This window comes from Pan troglodytes, chromosome 9 (genome assembly GCF_028858775.2).
Source record: "Pan troglodytes isolate AG18354 chromosome 9, NHGRI_mPanTro3-v2.0_pri, whole genome shotgun sequence".
In the NCBI taxonomy this organism is placed as follows: domain Eukaryota; kingdom Metazoa; phylum Chordata; class Mammalia; order Primates; family Hominidae; genus Pan; species Pan troglodytes.
This window is the reverse complement of record NC_072407.2, coordinates 31575301-31593483: the sequence shown is the minus strand read 5'-3', so window position 1 is coordinate 31593483 and position 18183 is coordinate 31575301. Positions and strand designations below refer to the sequence as shown.

General features: G+C 37.1%; 1 protein-coding gene and 1 long non-coding RNA gene across 3 annotated transcripts in view; both read right to left on the bottom strand.

Annotated features, from left to right (window-relative positions):
* The window catches only part of LOC104008451 (uncharacterized), a 172188-nt gene that overhangs the window by 88966 nt on the left and 65039 nt on the right, over positions 1 to 18183 (bottom strand). The window lies entirely within an intron of this gene.
* On the bottom strand, positions 8273 to 11692 carry LOC129136294 (small ribosomal subunit protein eS25-like). The gene has a single exon (XM_054661272.1). The coding sequence runs from the start codon at positions 8683 to 8685 to the stop codon at positions 8311 to 8313; it is 375 nt and encodes a 124-aa protein (XP_054517247.1). The 5' UTR covers positions 8686 to 11692; the 3' UTR covers positions 8273 to 8310.

The following is an 18183-nucleotide window of genomic DNA, read 5'->3' as shown; positions in this document are numbered from 1 at the left end:
TGGCATGCTCTTGCAAATAATATATGGAGTGGTGACATACAGGCACATAAATTTATATCCTGCCTTCACTATTGACCACTTTCTATTTATTTAATACTTAAGGCTCATTGTAACCATTTGTAAAATGTAGCTAACAATGCCTGCTTCACAGAGTGGTTGTGAAGAACTTTGAGACAATGTAAGCATATTTACCAGATCTTTGATACATTTTCTAGTGTATTTTTTCTTTCCTGACCACTTATGGCCTAGGACAGTCTTTTCCTAGTTCTAGATCAACCAAAAGACTCCACAAAAAATTGTAAATTACTCCAGAAAAACTAAAATAAAATAAAATAAAATGTTCTTGGTTTAGGTAAGTGAACAGTATAAAGATGTCAGTTTTCTCACTGCTGAAAGAAATCAAAGATTACACAAACAAATGGAAAAACATTCCAACCTCATGGATTGGAAGAATTAATATTGTTACAACGGCCATACAGCTCAAAGCCATCTGCAGATTCAGCACTTATTCCTATCAAACTACCAATGTCATTTTTCACAGAATTAGAAAAAAACTATTCTAAAATTCACGTGGAACCAGAAAAGAGCCCAAATAGCCAAAGCAACCCTAAGCAAAAAAGAATAAAGCCAGAGGCATCACATTACCTGACTTCAAAGGTACATTACCTGACTATAAGGCTACAGTAACCAAAGCAGCATTGTACTGGTACAAAAACAGACACATAGACCAATGAAACAGAATAGAGAACCCAGAAATAAAGCTGCACACCTACAGCCATCTGATCTTCAACAAAATCAACAAAAATAAGCAATGGAGAAAGGACTTCCTGTTCAATAAATGGTCCTGGTATAGCTAGCTAGCCATATGCAGAAGAATGAAACCAGCCTGCTACCTTTTACCATTTACAAAAATTAAAATGAATTAAAGATTTAAATGTAAGACCTCAAACTCTAAGAATCCTAGGAGAAAACCTAGAAAACACCATTCTGGACATCAGTGTTGGGAAAGAATTTATGACTAAGTCCTCAAAAGCAATTGCAACAAAAACAAAAGTTGACAAGTAGGACCTAATTAAACTAAAGAGCTTCTGCACAGCAAAAGAAACTATCAACAGAGTACACAGATAACCTACATAATGGGAGAAAATACGACAAACTATGCATCCAACAAATGTCTAATATCCAGAATCTATAAGGGACCTAAAAAACTCAACAAGAAAAAAAAAAAAACTCATGAAAAAGTGGGCAAAAGACATGGACACTTCTAAAATGAAGACATGTAAGTGGCCAACAAATAAACGGGAAAATGCTCCACATCAGTAATCATCAGAGATAATGCAAATCAAAACCACAATGAGATACCATGTCATAGCAGTCAAAATAGCAATCATTAAAAAGTCAAAAAACAAATGCTGGCAGGGCTGTGGAGAAAAGGGAATGCTTATACACTGTTGATGAGAATGTAAATTAGTTCAGCCACTGTGGAAAGCAGTTTTGGTATTTTTTTTTAAATATGGAATCTCACTCTTTTGCCCAGGGTGGAGTGCAGTAGCATGGTCTTGGCTCACTGCAACCTCCGCCTCCCGGGTTCAAGTGATTCTCCTGCCTCAGCCTCCTGAGTAGCTGGGATTACAGACATGTGCCACCACACCCAGCTAATTTTTGTATTTTTGTAGAGATGGGATTTTGCCATGTTGACCAGGCTGGTCTGGTCTGGAACTCCTGACCTCAAGTGATCCGCCTACCTCAGTGTCCCAAAGTGCTGGGATTACAGGCGTCAGCCACTTTGCCTGGCTGAGATTTTTCAAAAAACTTAAAACAGATCCACCAATCAACTCAGCAATGCCATTACTAGGTATATATCCAAAAGAAAATAGGTTGTTCCACCAAAAAGACATATACACTTGTGTGTTCATCGCAGCACTATTCACAAAAGCAAAGACATGGAATCAAACTAGGTGTCCATCCACACTGAACTAGATAAAGAAAATATAGTACATATATACCATAGAATACTATACAGTCATAAAAGGAATGAAATCACGTCCTTTGCAGCAACATGGATGTGGCTGGAGGCCATTATTCCAAGAGAATTAATGCAGGAACAGAAAACAAAATATCATGTTCTCATTTATAAGCTCAAATCACTGGCGTAAAGATGGACACTCTTAAACAAACGGTCCTGGGTAGTCATTTGGAGAAAGACAAAATTAGATCCATCTCTCACATCATCCATATTAATAAACTTCAAATAAATTAGGGATCTAAATATTTAAAAATAAAACTGTAAAAGTACTAGAAGAAACTATGAGTAAACTCATTTTTAATCTCAGTGTAGGGAAAAGTTTTCTAAGGATGACTCAAAATCCCAAGGCAATAAAAAATAAAAAAAATCAGAGGCAATAAAAAACAAAATTTATAAATTTTACTACTTGAAAATAAAAAATATTTTATATAACAAAAGCACCACAAAGAAAGTCAAAAAGTGACTGACAAAACTGAGAGAAAAGATTTACAGCATATACCACAGACAAAGAGCTAATAGTTTTAACATATGAAGAACTCTTAATAACTGAGACACAAAAGACTGAAAACTCAATTTAAAAAAATAGGAGGACAGGCGTGGTGGGTCATACCTATAATCCCAGCACTTTGGGAGGCCAAGGAAGGAGGATCACTTGAGCCCAGGAATTCAGGACCAGCCTGGGCAAAATAGTGAGACCCCCATCACTACCAAAATAATAATAATAATAGAGCATGGTGGTATATCCCTATAGTTCCAGCTACTGGGGAAGCCGAGGCAAAATGATCACTTGAACCCAGGAGTTGGAGGCTGCCACGAGCCATGATCACACCAGTGCATTCCAGTGTGGACAATAGAGAAATTCTGTCTCAAAAAAAAAATTAAAATTAAGAATATAAAAAATGGGAAAAGACATGAATGGGCAATTCACAAAAACTGGACATTAAAAATGGCCTTCAGATATATGGGAAAATGCTGAAATTCATTCATAATTAGAGAAATACAAATTAAAACACAGTAAGTATCATTTCTCACCAGACTGGTTAAAGTTTAAAAACTTGACGACACATTCTGTTGGTGATGCTGTGAGGAAAAAGTCATTTTTATGGGTTTTATGTACCAATTATACAAATGGTACAACCCTTCTGGAAATAAATTTGGCAATACCTAACAAAACTACATACATTTTTACCTTTCAACAGCAATCCCACTTCTAGGAATCTACCCCAAAGATATACTTTCAACTATGCATTAATACATATATGCAAGGTTATTCATTGCAGCTTTGTTTGTAGCTGTACAATACTGGAAGCGACCCAAATGCCCATACATAGTAAAGTGGTTGAATAAACTATGATACATCCACACCATGAAATACTATGCAGTGGTAAAAAAAGAATGAAGAAGGTCTCTGAACAGGCATGGCATGATTTCCAGGACATACTGTTAAGTGAAAAAGGCAAGGCCCGAAAGAGTATCTCTAGGACATAAGAAGAAGATAGAAAATACAAAGGTGTCTGCTCTTTTGTGCAAAAGATCTAAAAGAAGGATAAATAGAAGCTTAGTAGTGTGGTTACCTAAGGAAGCAAGTGGAAAAAGAGAAGAAAAGAGGTGAATGGAAACAGAGTTTTAGGGATGAGGAGGGAGTCACACTTCTCCAAGTACTATTTTTGTATAGCTCTGACTCTTAGAACCACAGTTTCACAAACCCTTCACATATCCTCAAAATAAACAAAAACTTAAAATCAACCAGGATGCAAGGAAAGGAGAACCCAGAACCGAGTAGAAACACTAACAAATGAACCTAATCATACACAAATGAATAACATAACCACACTGAAATGGATGGGTAACTAACCTAAGTAAATATGGGAGATAGTGTCTCGATAGGCCACTGTGTGGCTAAAAAACATTAATTTGGCCTAACTGATCAGACACCGACTTAAAACAACTGATCAAGATAAAGTCCTCCAGCAATAAGACATATCAAGATCATTACTCCTGGATAATGATACCTTGAGAAAGATACAGGTGTATTTTTGTAGTGCTCTTGCCAAAAACACACAGCCTCAATCCAATCATGAGAAAACATTCCAAATTGAATGACATTCTACAAATTAACTGACTGGTACTTATTAAAAGTGTGAATGTCACAAAAAAAAAAAAAAAGGAAAGACTGAGGAACTGTTATAGACTTATAGACTGAAAGAAACTAAGGAGAAATAAATAAATGCAATCTGGGATCACTGTTAGCATCCTAGTACAGAAAACAGGCATTAATGGAAACATTGATGAAATTCAAATAAGGTCTTCTGTTTAGTTGCCAGTATTGTACCAATGTTAATATCCTGTTCCTGATCATTTTATTAGGCTTATGTAAGATGTTAACTTTAAGGAACATGGGGTAAGGAATATAAGGAATTCTGTACTACTTTTACTATTTCATAAGTCTAAAATTGGTTTAAAATTTTAAAAGTATTTTTTAAAAGACTTCAATGGGAAGTAGAGAGGGCCATTGGGTCTTATGATGTTGGGAACCCCCAGCAGAGCAGGTATCCCAGTCCTTGAAAGTCTGTGGCCTTTTGTGCCTATGTTCATATGAGAGCCTAGAGCTCATATGTCAACCTCACCACTAGAGTTGAGGTAATGCTCTTCAACCCTGTGGCCTGTGGCCCAAACTAGGGGACTGGTTAATAACTCACGGTTTATTCATACACTGAGATGCCAAAGGCCAATTAAAAACAAAGTTGTAGACTATTTAATAATTCTATATCATGTTTTCCAGAAATTAAATAGGTTAATATAGATAGAGACAGAGAGAGAGAGAGAGATTGACAGAGAGAAAATTTGGAAAAATATTCTCCCAAATGTTAATAGTAGCTACCACTGATTGGTGACCATATATTCTCTGCTAAATAAATAAAAAAGAGTTATTTTAAAATTAAGCAAGGAGACTTCTGGTTTTAAAATGGTGGAGTAAAAACATCTGTCTCCTTTCTCTTCTCCAAAGTCACACTGCAACAAGCAGAAGAAGGAAAACAGAATGCAAGTTCCATCCTTGAGAAAACTAGGAAATGACTGTAAATCTGAACCATGCTGTGAGGAAGGGGCTGCCTAATGTAGAGTCTACTGGGAAGAGCCCAGTGGGAAGAGCCCATTAAATTGGCCCATGAGGAAGACAAAGCCAGGACCCACCGGAAAATGCAGAGCCCAGACAACCCTGCAGAGCATGTGCTCTCCTAAGAAGTGGGACAGCAACCACCAATTCCTTGTCTAAACAATGGTGTTGGAAAATGCAGGCTTAGAGGGGAAACTTCTTTGGTGCTTGTTTGGCACCTTAGAGAAGTAGGGAAGCTGGGACTGAAAGCAGAACCGCACAGACATGACATTTCAACAGGAAGCAAGTTATTGGTGAGATGAGGCAGGATAGAGGAAGATCCTGAACTCCAAGCTGGCACTTTTGGTAAGCAGTGAAAAAATAAAGGCAAAGCGATTCTCTTGCATACCCACATACTCACACTAACACAACTCTGTGTTATAAAAAGCTTTATTACCATATCAGTTAAGATGAAGTTCAACTACGTAACAAAAAAACCCAAAAAACTTTAACATGATTATTTTTCTCTCATTTAAAAGAATTTCAAATGTTCTAAAATTGATTGTGGTGATGGTTGCACAACTCTGTGAACAAACTAAAAACCATTGGATTGTACACTTTCAAGGGGTGAACTGTATATATAAGTTATATCTCAAAAAAGCTATTTTTTGTTTTAAAATTTCCAGGAATAAGATTTGTATAGTGGCTTCATGGTGTCATCAGGAAGCCAGGCTCCTAACTTTCTGCTCTGTTACCCTCCGTACATGGCTTCCATCTTCAAGCACACCTCATGGTTTTAGATGGCTTCCGGAGCTCTGGTCATTAAATCCATATTCTAGGCTGCAGAGATGAGGAAGAAGGCTCCATTTCCCTCTCACATTTAAGGTACTTACCTAAAAGCCAACTCAACACTTTTGCTTTACATATTCTTGGACAAAGATCAGTCATATGGCTATAACCCCCTGCAAGGAAAGTTGAGAATTTTAGGGCTATAGCTGAGCACAGTGACAATGAATACAACCTGGTTTCTATTGTTTTAGAAGAAAGGAGAAATGAGTGTTGAAAGATACAATTAGTAGTTTATGCCACAACTATGAACCACAGAAAATTCTTTACAGCTCAAAACATAACCCTGTCCTATCTCCTGCAAATAGTCAGAAAGAACTTATCTCATTGAAAGATAAACAGTGATTAAAAAGAAACCAGTATACAAACTATGTAAAGATATTGCAAGAAAAAAAGGAGGAAGGAAACAGAAAAAACAAATGGCAGATGAAGAAGGAACATTTGTTTTTTAAAAAAAAAAAAAATGTTGTCACCAGGCAGACAAAATTATGATCAAGCATATTGTCATATATTTTAAGAATTTTTAACAATCTTAAAGCAGAGATACAAGAGCCAGGGAAAAGATGAATAGGCATTACTGAAAATACTATAAGATACACAGAATACGGGGCTAAAAAAGTAAGCAATAGGAATATATATGCAAAAAGATAGAACTATACAAGCCCATCAAAGTTAAATGAAAATGTAGATAACTGGCATCCTTGGATTATAGGTGTTCAAAACAACATTCAAAAATAACAAAAAAGAATCAAATGTACAGTGTGATAAGAAAAACTGATGAAGAATGAGTGACACTAAGATTAGCCTAAAAGTTATGAGATTTCAGAGATAAAGGAAAAAACCCTTTAATCATGCAAAAAGACCAAGTCATTAATGTAGGTAATGGAAGTGTAGGTGGGAATCAAGTTGACCTCTGATATCTCTACAGCTTTATTTACCTTTAGAAGATAAAGGCGCAATGCTTACAAATTTCTTGCAGTCCAGAGAGTTTAATTAGCTAATCAGTTAGAAAACTTTTAAAGTAAAAGACCAGATGGTAAATATTTTCAGCTTTGTGGCTCGCACAATCTCTGTCACAGCTACTCAATTCTGCTGTTGTGCCTGAAAGCAGCTGTGGACAACATATAAATCAAAGGGCATGGTTGTGTTCTAATAAAACTTTATAAAGACAGGCAGCTTATTGGATTTGGCCCTTGGGCCATAATTTGCTGATCCCTGAGCTAAACTATCATTCAAATATAAAGGCAAAAGAGAAGCATTTTTGAAGTTTGACATCTTCAGGCATGTAATCCACATAATCTAAAGTGTTAGAAGACAAACTTTAGTGCACAAAAGATAAATGAAGAAAGTGAAGCAAGAATACTGGCAAGAAATAAAAAGCTAAAATATGCTCTACTACCTGGAGAACAGAAAAAGAGGCATACCTTCCGGCTCCTTTGGCAGCAAGTGCCTTAGAAGCCCCATGACGTGAAAGGATAATTCAAGAAACCAAGACATCTGTTGGAAGCCATAAAAATTATGATCAGTTCTAAATAAAGAAGGTGATGTCACATTTGCAGAGCCCTTTTAAAAACATCTAGAGATTCACAGAGATATTTAGATTGTTAACCCACAGTAACAGCTAAGTAAGAGGGGCCTCAATTTTCTCAGATGTGAAACACCAGGGTTGAATTAAATCAGAGACGCCTTAGCCCTGACTGCTCATGAGAATCACCTGAGGCATTTTTTTTTTTTAATGTCTATGCCTGGGTTCCATCCCAGACCACTTAAATTAGAATTTCTGGAGATAGAAAAGACAGTATTTTTTTAAAGCTCTCCAAATATTCAGATATGCAGCCAAGGGGGAAAACCACCGAATTAGATGGTTTGTGAGGTAATTATCAATTCAGATATTCTATAAATATATATGTATATAATGTATATATAAAGAATTATCCAAAACTTAAAAATTTAGAAATTGCTACATAAAAGAGGCAAAACTACTTAGTCAATTTTGGATGCATGTTTCTATTACAGAACTTTGAATTATGGTCCGTACTGGTCTACGTCACAGGGGCTTCTAAAAAAAAAAAACCTAAAGACTTAATGCCATCCTGATGTACATAAACTAGTACTTATTTGTGAATAAAGAAAAAAGTAGGTAACTTCTTCTGACAAGGTAATCAATTCCTTACTTTTAAAAGAAAAGTGTCCATGTCAAGTATTTGTAAAATGTCAAATGTTCCTCAGTTTTGAAAGTCTAAGGTTTTGGCATGGCGTTTGTTCGCTTTTAAAGAGCATTTCTTTCCTTTTTTTTTTTTTAATAAAGTTTTATTTTTCCAAATGTACAGTTGGTTGGACCTATTCATGCATCTTCACCAGCAGCTGCAGCATCTCTGCCCTTGGTATTTCTGGTGTAAATTACTTTAGCTCTGTGCTTTGAAACCAGTTTGATAAGTCCTTTACTAAGGAGCTCCTGAAGGGCTGCCCTGGCCAGGGAGCCTCGAATCTTCAGTCTCTCAGAGACCACAGCTGGGGTTATAAGTTTATAATTGGGAACTTCCTTACAGAGTTTGTCATAGGTAGCTTTGTCAAACAAGACTAAGTTATTGAGCTTGTCCCGAACTTTGCCTTTGGACCACTTCTTCTTTTTGGCCTTGCCCCCGGATTTGTTAACTGGGTCTTTGTCTTTCTTGGCCGACTTTCCAGCATCCTTCTTCTTGTCATCCTTGGGTGGCATTGTGAAGCTCGGACAGCAGCAGCAGACACCGCAGCCTCGCTAAGATGTCGGACAAAAAGGACTAAAGAGCATTTCAATAAGACTGATCTCTAATCTACTTACTGAACTGCTTATTTCCAGAAATTAGCAAACTCAAAAAGAGATTTAAACACATGAAGAAAAATAAATGAATCTCAATACAGAAACAAAATATTTTCCTAGAGAAGCCAGATAATCAGTAATGATTAGGGTGACAATAGTCTCAGTTTGCCCAGGGCAATCCTGATGTGCACCTGTTATTCCAGAGTAATTATTAATAGTGTTCCCTTTCACTCTTACATATTTTCTGATGTAGGTAAGAAATTATATGGTAACTCTACTTTTGATGCTAACAATAATAAACGAGTTGTATCTCTTCATTAGAGCAGATACAAAGATCCATGCTTGGAAATATATTAACGATGAACAATGAGGCCGGGTGCAGTGGCTGACGCCTGTAATCTCAGCACTTTGGGAGGCTGAGGCGGGCAGATAACCTGAGATCAGGAGTTCAAGCCCAGCCTGGCCAACATGGCAAAACCTCATCTCTACTAAAAATACAAAAATTAGCCAGGTGTTGCAGCGTGCGCCTGTAGTCCCAGCTACTTGGGAGGCTGAGGCAGGATAATCACTTGAACCCGGGAGGCAGAGGTTGCAGTGAGCTGAGATTGTGCCGCTGCACTCCAGCCTGGGCAATAGAGCGAGACTCCATCTCAACAACATCAACAACAACAAAAAACAAACAAACAAACGAACAAACAAAAACAATGTATCCTCACATTTAGGAACCAAATCTTTACCAGCAGTGCATAATTGGTAATCAGTCTTAGTCTGTGGTGTGGGAGGCGGAGCTAAATCATGCAGTAGAGGCAACAATTAATGTTTTCACAAAGGGATGTCAAGAGATATTTAAAGATAGATGCTAGAAATCCAGTTGGAATTGTTGGTAATGGGAGCAGAAGAGTTTGGGTGGGAATCAGAAATGACTTGCCAAGATGCTGGGAGGAAAGCAGATCCAAAGACCAGGGTCCCAGGGACCAATTCTGATGAGGAACAATAAGGGGAGGGAAAAACCCCAGACAGGAGCCAGGGAGGGTCTGGTATAGAACAATTGTGTGAAGAAACTTCTGGCTGTTTTCTCCAGCTTTTTATTGACCTAATCTCACCACAAAGATGTCACTCAGAGAATTAAATTCCTGGCACTTTTGTAATTTCTACAAAAAAAAATTAAATGAAGTCTATTCTGGCAGATTTTGTTAATTCAGACTTTTAATTAATTCAAACTGCTCAATTACTTAAAAAAATTTTTTTTCAAGTCAGTAAGCCTGACTTTCAAAGAAAACCAATCAAATGGTTTTTGAAGATAATTATCCTGGACTAGTGTTATTTGATCTTCTAAGATTTTCATGTGTTAGGTGGAAAATTAAAGTCTGCAAGGAACACAAAGATAAAGTGTCAGATCAGTCACATCAATCCTGCCCAGGGCAATACTGATGTGCATAATCAGTCAATGGAGGAACAAATGTCACTGTCACATCTTCATGTAAAAGAAGGAATGTGACAGCATTCTAAAAGTGAGTTATAATACTTATTCATTCAACAAATGTTTACTCATCTTCTATTATGTACATGGCAGCATGCTTATGTGGCAAATTACGGGTGTTTGTGAAAACGTGAAAAATGAACTACAACAGCAATAAATAGGTATATAATGGTAATGGAAAGACACCTCATGGCATCCTTGATCTATTCATTCTGAGAATGGTTCATTACTTATGGCTCCTAAAAAAGGCATGGACTTAATCACTAAGTTAGTAATCTATGACCCCTCGAAAGCAGAGCAACACGTCAAGCTCTTGGCTTTCCATGTGCTGGGTTCAGATCCTCAAAAGTCTCAGCTTCATTTCTTATCCTAGGGTTTAATAAGCCATCCCCATTCCCTTCCAATAAATTCTTCATTTACTTAAGTTAATTTCAGTGGATTTATGTTTGTTGCAAATAAAGACCCTAAGACAGATAACAAGGGTGAATTTGATATTTTAATATAAGAAAGTAACAATAGTGTTCCCTTTCACTTTCACACATTTTCTGATGTAGGTAAGAAATTATATGGTAACTCTACCATTGATGCTAACAATAATAAATGAGTTATTAATAATATTTGGTATAATTCCTGTGAAGAATATGACAACTAAAGAGAATTTCTTCTGGAAATGAATGGATTAAATATAAAAGGAAGGGGGAAAGCCCAGTGATACATAAGATATAATCTTAATGGGAATTCTTAAACTTGTCACCAGGAGCATAGTGAAGACCATTTGGGTTAAGACAAAGTGAGAGAGAAACAGAGTTAATCGTTATAGAAGGATGCTACAGCCTATTCAATCAAATAAAAATTACAGATAATCAATTCCTTTTTAAAATATACTGGCAGCTCTGAGTTTTCATAATGACATATTTATACTCCTAAATTTACTTTAATACTTGAATTTGGACATTCATCCATGAACTTTTTTAAATTTTTAATTTAAGTTCCAGGATACATGCGCAGGACGTGTGGGTTTGTTACATAGGTAAACTTGTGCCGTGGTGATTTACTGCACCTGTGAACCCACCACCTAAGTATTAAGCTATCCATGAACTTTTGAAAAATGTTTCAAGCTATCATTGGGTGAAATTGGCCATTGGTTGGCCAAAACAGCTTAGTTTTAACAATGTAGCCGCCTTTGACCTTAATACAGTGTATATGCAATTATGAGTATCTATTATATCTCTGTAGTTATTTTCTAAAATATGAGTGTGGAATAAAAGGGTGAACATATTAATGCTACTAATAAAGAATATATTTTCCTAAACTTATTACAATTAAAACCAAGATTGAGGTCATTAGGTATGTCAAAAGTAGCCCATCCCAGCCTGGGCAACATAGTGAGACCCTGTTTCTGCAAAAATTTAAAAATTAGCCTGGGGTGGTGGCACATGCCTGTAGTCCCAGTTACCCTGGAAGGTGAGGTAGGAGGATCACTTGAACCCAGGAGGTCAAGCCTGCAGTGAGCTGTGATCATACCACTGCACTCCAGCATAAGTGACAGAGTGAAATCCTGTCTGAAAACAAAAATAGCAGAGCCTTTGCCATCAATTGAGGTCACTGGAGTCAAGACGCCAAACTGATGCTTGGTTATAAAGGAACAAACTAATATTAAATAAATTGAATTAAAAAGTAGAACATCATCAACTTTTATTTTATCTTTTCTTTCACTCTGTCATCCAGGCTGGAGTGCAGTGGTGCAATCATAGCTCACTGCAGCTTCAACCTCCCAGGCTCAAGCAATCCTCCCACCTCAGCCTCCCAAGTAGCTGAGACTACAGGAATGCACCTCCATGCCCATTTGCTTTTTTTTTGTAGAGATAGGGTCTTACCATTGATCAGGCTGGTCTCGAACTTCTGGGCTTAACCAATCCTCTCATCTCAGCCTCCCAAAGTGCTTGGATTACAGATATCAACCACTATGTCCTGTCAACTTTTGTCTTTTCTAAAAGTTGTGGTATAATTAAGGATTCTTTATTCTTCTGGAAACAGAGTCCTCCATTATAATACCTAAGTCTACGATTCAATATGTGTGGATCTGATTTCCTGCACAGTCTTGGGGACATTCATGTACTAAATATAATGGACTGCTTCTATGACAAAACTGGCACAGAGGTAAGCTATATGTTCATGGGAAACTCTCACAACATTTACTAGAAGTCTTTGCAGCTCAAAATAAAGTAGTTAAAAACTGTTTTACTTACCTTACTGACAATATCATCTCTGAAATGACAGCAGATACAGCAAAGAGACTGCTATTTTTGGACCAATTTCTGTCTTACAAGGAAGAACTGAATGGTTACCATGTCATCTTGGAATTTGTAATAAGAAAGAAAATATAGGGCAGAGGCTGGCATGTGCTGAAGATGTTAAGAAAGCAGATGTCAAGAACTTCAAAGGAAAGGAAGGAGCTATAGCACAGAGGGTAAAAGCTCAGACTATAGACTCAAGAAACATATAAGTTTGAATCCCAGGTGCGAGACTTACCAGTTGTGTGACATTGAGCAAGATATTTAACCTCTTTAAGTCTCAGAGTTTTCCTTTGTAAAGCAAGAACAGCAAAAAGAGCACAAACTGCCTAGGAAAATCACTTAACCTAAGCTTGTTGTTTTCACTTGGAAAAATGAAGGAAGTAATAGTATATACCAGGTAGGTTTGTTGGGAATATTAACTAAGAAAATGCACATAAAATACCTAGCACTGAGTTTAACAAAAAGTGAACATTTTTAAAGACACACACACACACACACACACACACACACACATTATTTACAGTATTTCATGGACTCTAAAATTCTAAGAAAGAAGAAATTCATGAAAGAAACTAGTCTGCCTAGCTCCGATTTAAAATAAATAGAAGGTGAAATAAAGGAGGATACAACTAATAACACAAAAGGCTATCATTGCTATTATTATCTTCTAAGAATAAAGTTTTAAAAAGCTATTGCTCAGAAAGAAATGAGGTTGGCCGGGCACAGTGGCTCACACCTGTAATCCTGTACAGTGAGCCGGGCACAGTGGCTCACACCTGTACTTTGGGAGGCTGAGGCAGGTGTATTACCAGAGTCCAGGAGTTCGAGACCAGCATGGGTAACATGGCAAAACTCTGTCTCTATAAATAACATAAAAATTAGCTGGGCTTGGTGGTGTGTGCCTGTAGTTGCAGCTACTATGGAGGCTGAGGTGGAAGGATCGCTTTGAGCCCAAGAGGCCAAGGCTGCAGTAAGCTGAGATTGCACCACTGCACTCCAGCCTGCGTGACAGAGTGAGACCCTGCCTCAAAAGGAAAGAGAGTGAGAAAGGAGGGGGACAGGGAGGGAGGGAGGGAGATGAGGAGAGAAAAAGAAAGTAAAAGATTATATTTCTCAAGACAAAATGATTTCCTCAGCATTCAAATACTTCTTGGGAACATCTATGCATAATTACCAGATGAAAAGAAGGCGAGGCTGCATAATTTCTATTTGAGGTCTACATTTTCCAGCAAGAATGGTCCTCAACTGGCTATGGAAGAAGAAGCCAGCCAGAGTGTATGTATCAACAGGAGTATGTTAACAGAGAGAAAGGGAAGACACAGTTCCTACTTTACATGTATTCAGGTCTCCAGACCTCTACACTAGGTGGTATCTCAAGACTTTTTGCAGGATAATAAATGCAATTGTTTGGAATAAAAAGATTTGTTGGAACAATGAAGATCTGAAATTATTCCGTCAAAGAAGCATATATAAAGATAGAGATATGTTTATTTAAATAAATTGGCCATCTAGATTCTTCATGGATTTTATTGTGCTTTATAAAGCACACATAGTTTACTTTGATGCATTCTTATGTAGAATATTTAATTATTTAAGCCAAATAAGATGTTTCTAAAGCCAGTCAACCATTAGTAGTTATTATCCATTACAAAAATTTGCTCCATCATTCTTAGGACTGACAAGGAGGTCAGTGAAACTAATTCTTAATCATCCAACAAGGTTTTGAGTACTTATTATGTGCCAAGCGAACTGGGAATATAAAAAATGATCCCTTTTTTATATGGGGAGGTACCCAACTATGTGAGCAGGTTGGAGTTCAAAACATAGTTTGACATACTAAGCATAGGGGCAAGAAAACTGCTGCAGGAACACAAAGATAAATTCTGAGTCAAAAGATAAAAGAAAAGGAAGGTTGTAGGTAGGGTTGATAGAAAAACCAACAAGTTATATGGCACCACAAATCAGAATGGGCCTCCAACAAAGCAGAACAGACTTCGGCTGTAAGTACTCAGTAAAGGAATACTTACAGGTGCTAGCTGAAAGCTAGCCCTAGTTAGAGGGGAGGCCTCAAAAGAGTAACAAAATTTTGATAAGTGTAGAGTGAGGGTTGGGAGGGACTCTAATTTGAGGGAAGAAAATAGACCAAAAAAAGTATTGCATAATATGCAACCAAGGACTTCAAGTTTTTTGATAGGTTGTCGTGGCTGATCCACAAGATTTGCATAAAGATGTACGAGATGTGGCTGAAAAAGCTATTGAGGATCATTAGTAACTTTGAGTACCAGAATAAGAGTTTGAATTTAATTACATAATAACCACAATAATAGCTATGATTTATTGAGCACATACTATGTGACATAACCTTTACATGCATTATCTCATTTAATTCTCACAATAACCCTATAAGGAAGGGAAAATTATAATCTCTGCTTTACAAACTGAGGCTTAAAGATGTTTATTCACTGCCCATGTTCATAAAGTTAGTTAAGTGTTGGAATTTAAATTCAAATCCATAGCTCTCTAAATCAAAAACTCGTAGCCCAAATGACAAAGCTATACTCCCTTGACGGTGGAGAAAACTGGGAGCAATGAGAATTTTTAAAGGGGGAGACATAATCAAAACTACATTTCTATAAGAGAGAATACAGTGGATATAGGGGCAGTGGATTTCCTGGAGAAGTGAAAAATTGAAAATGACAAGACTAGTTAGAAAGTTATTAGTTCAGGTGAGAGACATGAAGACATAAATGAGGGCCATAGTAATAGAGAAAAGGGGATAGATAAAGACACTGGAAGGGCAGAATGAAGAGAACTTAATGTGTTAGTTTTCTATGCTGCATAGCAAGCTAATGCAAGTGTAGTCAGTTAAAGCAACATACATTTGCTATCTCACAGTTTGTGGGTTGAGTCCAGATGTGGCTTAGCCAGGTCTCTGCTCAGGTCTCACAAGGCTGCAGTAAAGGTTTCAGTTGGGTTACATTCCTATCTGAAGGTTTGACTAGGGAAGAATCTGCTTCCAAGCTTAATTGGGTTGTTGGCAGAATTCTTTTTTTTTTTTTGTAGTTATATGACTGACTTCCCCATTTTTCTTGGTACTTACTGGCTGGAAACCACCTCTTAGCTCCTAGAGGTCACTCTCATATTCTCACCGCATGCTCTTTCTTCTGATCACATTACAGTTTATTTCTTCAGAACCAGCAAGAGTACATCTGCTACTCCAAATGTCTGGGCTCAGGAAGGCTAAATCCCTGTTTTAAAGGGCTCATCTGATTAGGTCAGGCCCACCTAGGATAATCCACTTTGATTAAGTCAAAATCAAGTGACTAGGGACCTTAATTCCATCTGTGAAATCCCTTTGCCTTTGCCATATAATGTAACCTAATCGCTAGAGTGACATCATCATATTCATAGGTCCCACCTACGCTTAAAGGGAAGAAATTATATAGAAAGTGTTAAACCAGGTTGCAGGAATCTTGGGGACCATCTTAGAATTCTGCCTACCACATTTAACAGCTGGTTTGATATAAAGAGAAGACAAAAATAAGTCAAAGTTTTTAGCCTGAGTAATTTAGAGGATAGTGATAATATTAACTGAGATATGAACTGAGATATGACACATAAGAGGAAAAGAGATTTAATGAGAAAGATTATGAATCTTGCTTATGAGTATTCATCTTGCAGTAACAGTGGTACAACCATTTATCCTAAACCAATTCCATCCATTTGTTTCAACAGTACCTAATGTTTAATTAAATGGTGTGGAGAAGAGGGGTTTCTTACATCTGAAAGTAATTCTATCATAATGTACATAATTATTTTTAAATGTTACAAATGGCCATGAACTTGAGAAACAATTAGTAATTTATTATGTTTTAGATTCATGTCTTCTTCCTTTAATCCAGCAACCAGTCACAGAGATTTTTTTTTAGTTGTTTTGATAAATGCTCCTTTCAAGCTCCGTTATTTCTGAGAAATAGCCAAACATCTTTTTCCTCCAGGAATGTTTATTCTAAAATACACCCAGTAATAGCTGAATGAGTTGTTAGGCAAGTAGATAAGTGAAATACCCAAAATAACCAAGGCAATATTAGGGTTAGTACTAATATAAATTAGAATAAATAATCTAAACTCTCATTTTAAACTATCTGAATTATCCCATGGCTTTTGGGTTAAGGCAGATCACACATTCCATGGTACACACGGTAAAATGCAGAAAGCTATTATTGCTTGGAAAAGTGTAGAAAATAAACATTTACTGGGTGTCTTCCTAATGCCAAGCCTTATGCTAAAACTTTCACATATGCTATGCTATCTCATTTCATTCTAACAACTCTGAAATAGGGATAATATTAGCCTCATTTTTTTAAATAGATAAGGCAGTTGAGGCTGAGAAGTTAAACATTTTACCCAAGCTAAGAGGTAGGAAAGGCCAGGTTTCCAACCTAAATATAGCTTATTCTTCATGCCTTATTCTTTTCACTATTATTCTCTCTTCAATCCTCAGATTAGTTGTAACTTCCTCTAAGAAGCCTTCTGTAACCACCCTCTGGGACTTCCAAGACTATGCCAGATGTACATTCCCACCACCATGTTTTCCCATAGCAACCAATTAGTGTCAAAGTTAAGTGCTTGAGTTCTAGGACTGCACAAACAGGATTCAAATTCCACAGGCCAGGATTCAAATTCCAGCTTTACACTTGCTAAGTTTATGAACTTGCAAAATTGACCAAGCCTCAAGCTTTTTCAGTAAAACAGGAATAAAATTACTACCTAGCTCAAGGGATAGTTGAGAGAATGACCTAAGAAATACACCCCTATTATTGTTATAATTATAATCAGAAGATGTATTCTACTTATTACACTGAGTTGCAATTGCCTGTTCACTTTTCTGTATTCCATACTGGAATGTAAAATCATCCCTGAAACACAGGCTGCATGTCGTTAGTTGTGATTTCCCCAGAGCCTAGCACAGTGCCTATCTGGCACATGGCAAGCACTTGAAAACCTCTGCTGAAGGAAGGAATGAAGAAAGGAAGGGAGGGGGGGTCGGAGGAAGATATGACACTTCCCATTAAATGGATGTTCTTGCTTTTCCCTGGCATAGTCTCAACAAAGGCATGAGAATGCATGCAGATGAAAATAAACCATTACTTCTCTTGATTATATTTAAGGATCAGAAACCTTAGAAAGTGGAGTTTGTTATGACATCCTTAATGCCAAGCATGATCTAGAACTCCTAATAGTTAAATGGTGCCTGGAAAAGGACAAAGTCCAGGCAGGCTTTCAGTAGGTGAACATTCTCTCTCTACGAGATATGAGCATCACCCTTACCCCCATAGCCTGAGAATAATGTGCTAAATGTGAATGACTTCCACATAACTTCAAAGCCACACACAGGACAGTCCCTCCTCCCAGCCAACCACTAACTCCAGGGCTGTTATGAAAAATGCCCAAGGCTCCCATTTTTTAAAATTTATCTCAGCTACGCCTATTTCCACTTTCTCATCTTCAGCTGGTAACAGACTTTATTCTTCTGGTGGAAAGAGCACATTTAGATTTAACTGTATATTATTTGCACCCATGTGAAACCCTACATACAGGGAGAACAAAATATCCAAAAAAGTGTATTTAATTCATACA

Excerpts from the sequence above, each read along its gene's own strand:
- LOC129136294 (XM_054661272.1), bottom strand. The coding sequence starts at position 8,685 with ATGCCACCCAAGGATGACAAGAAGAAGGATGCTGGAAAGTCGGCCAAG.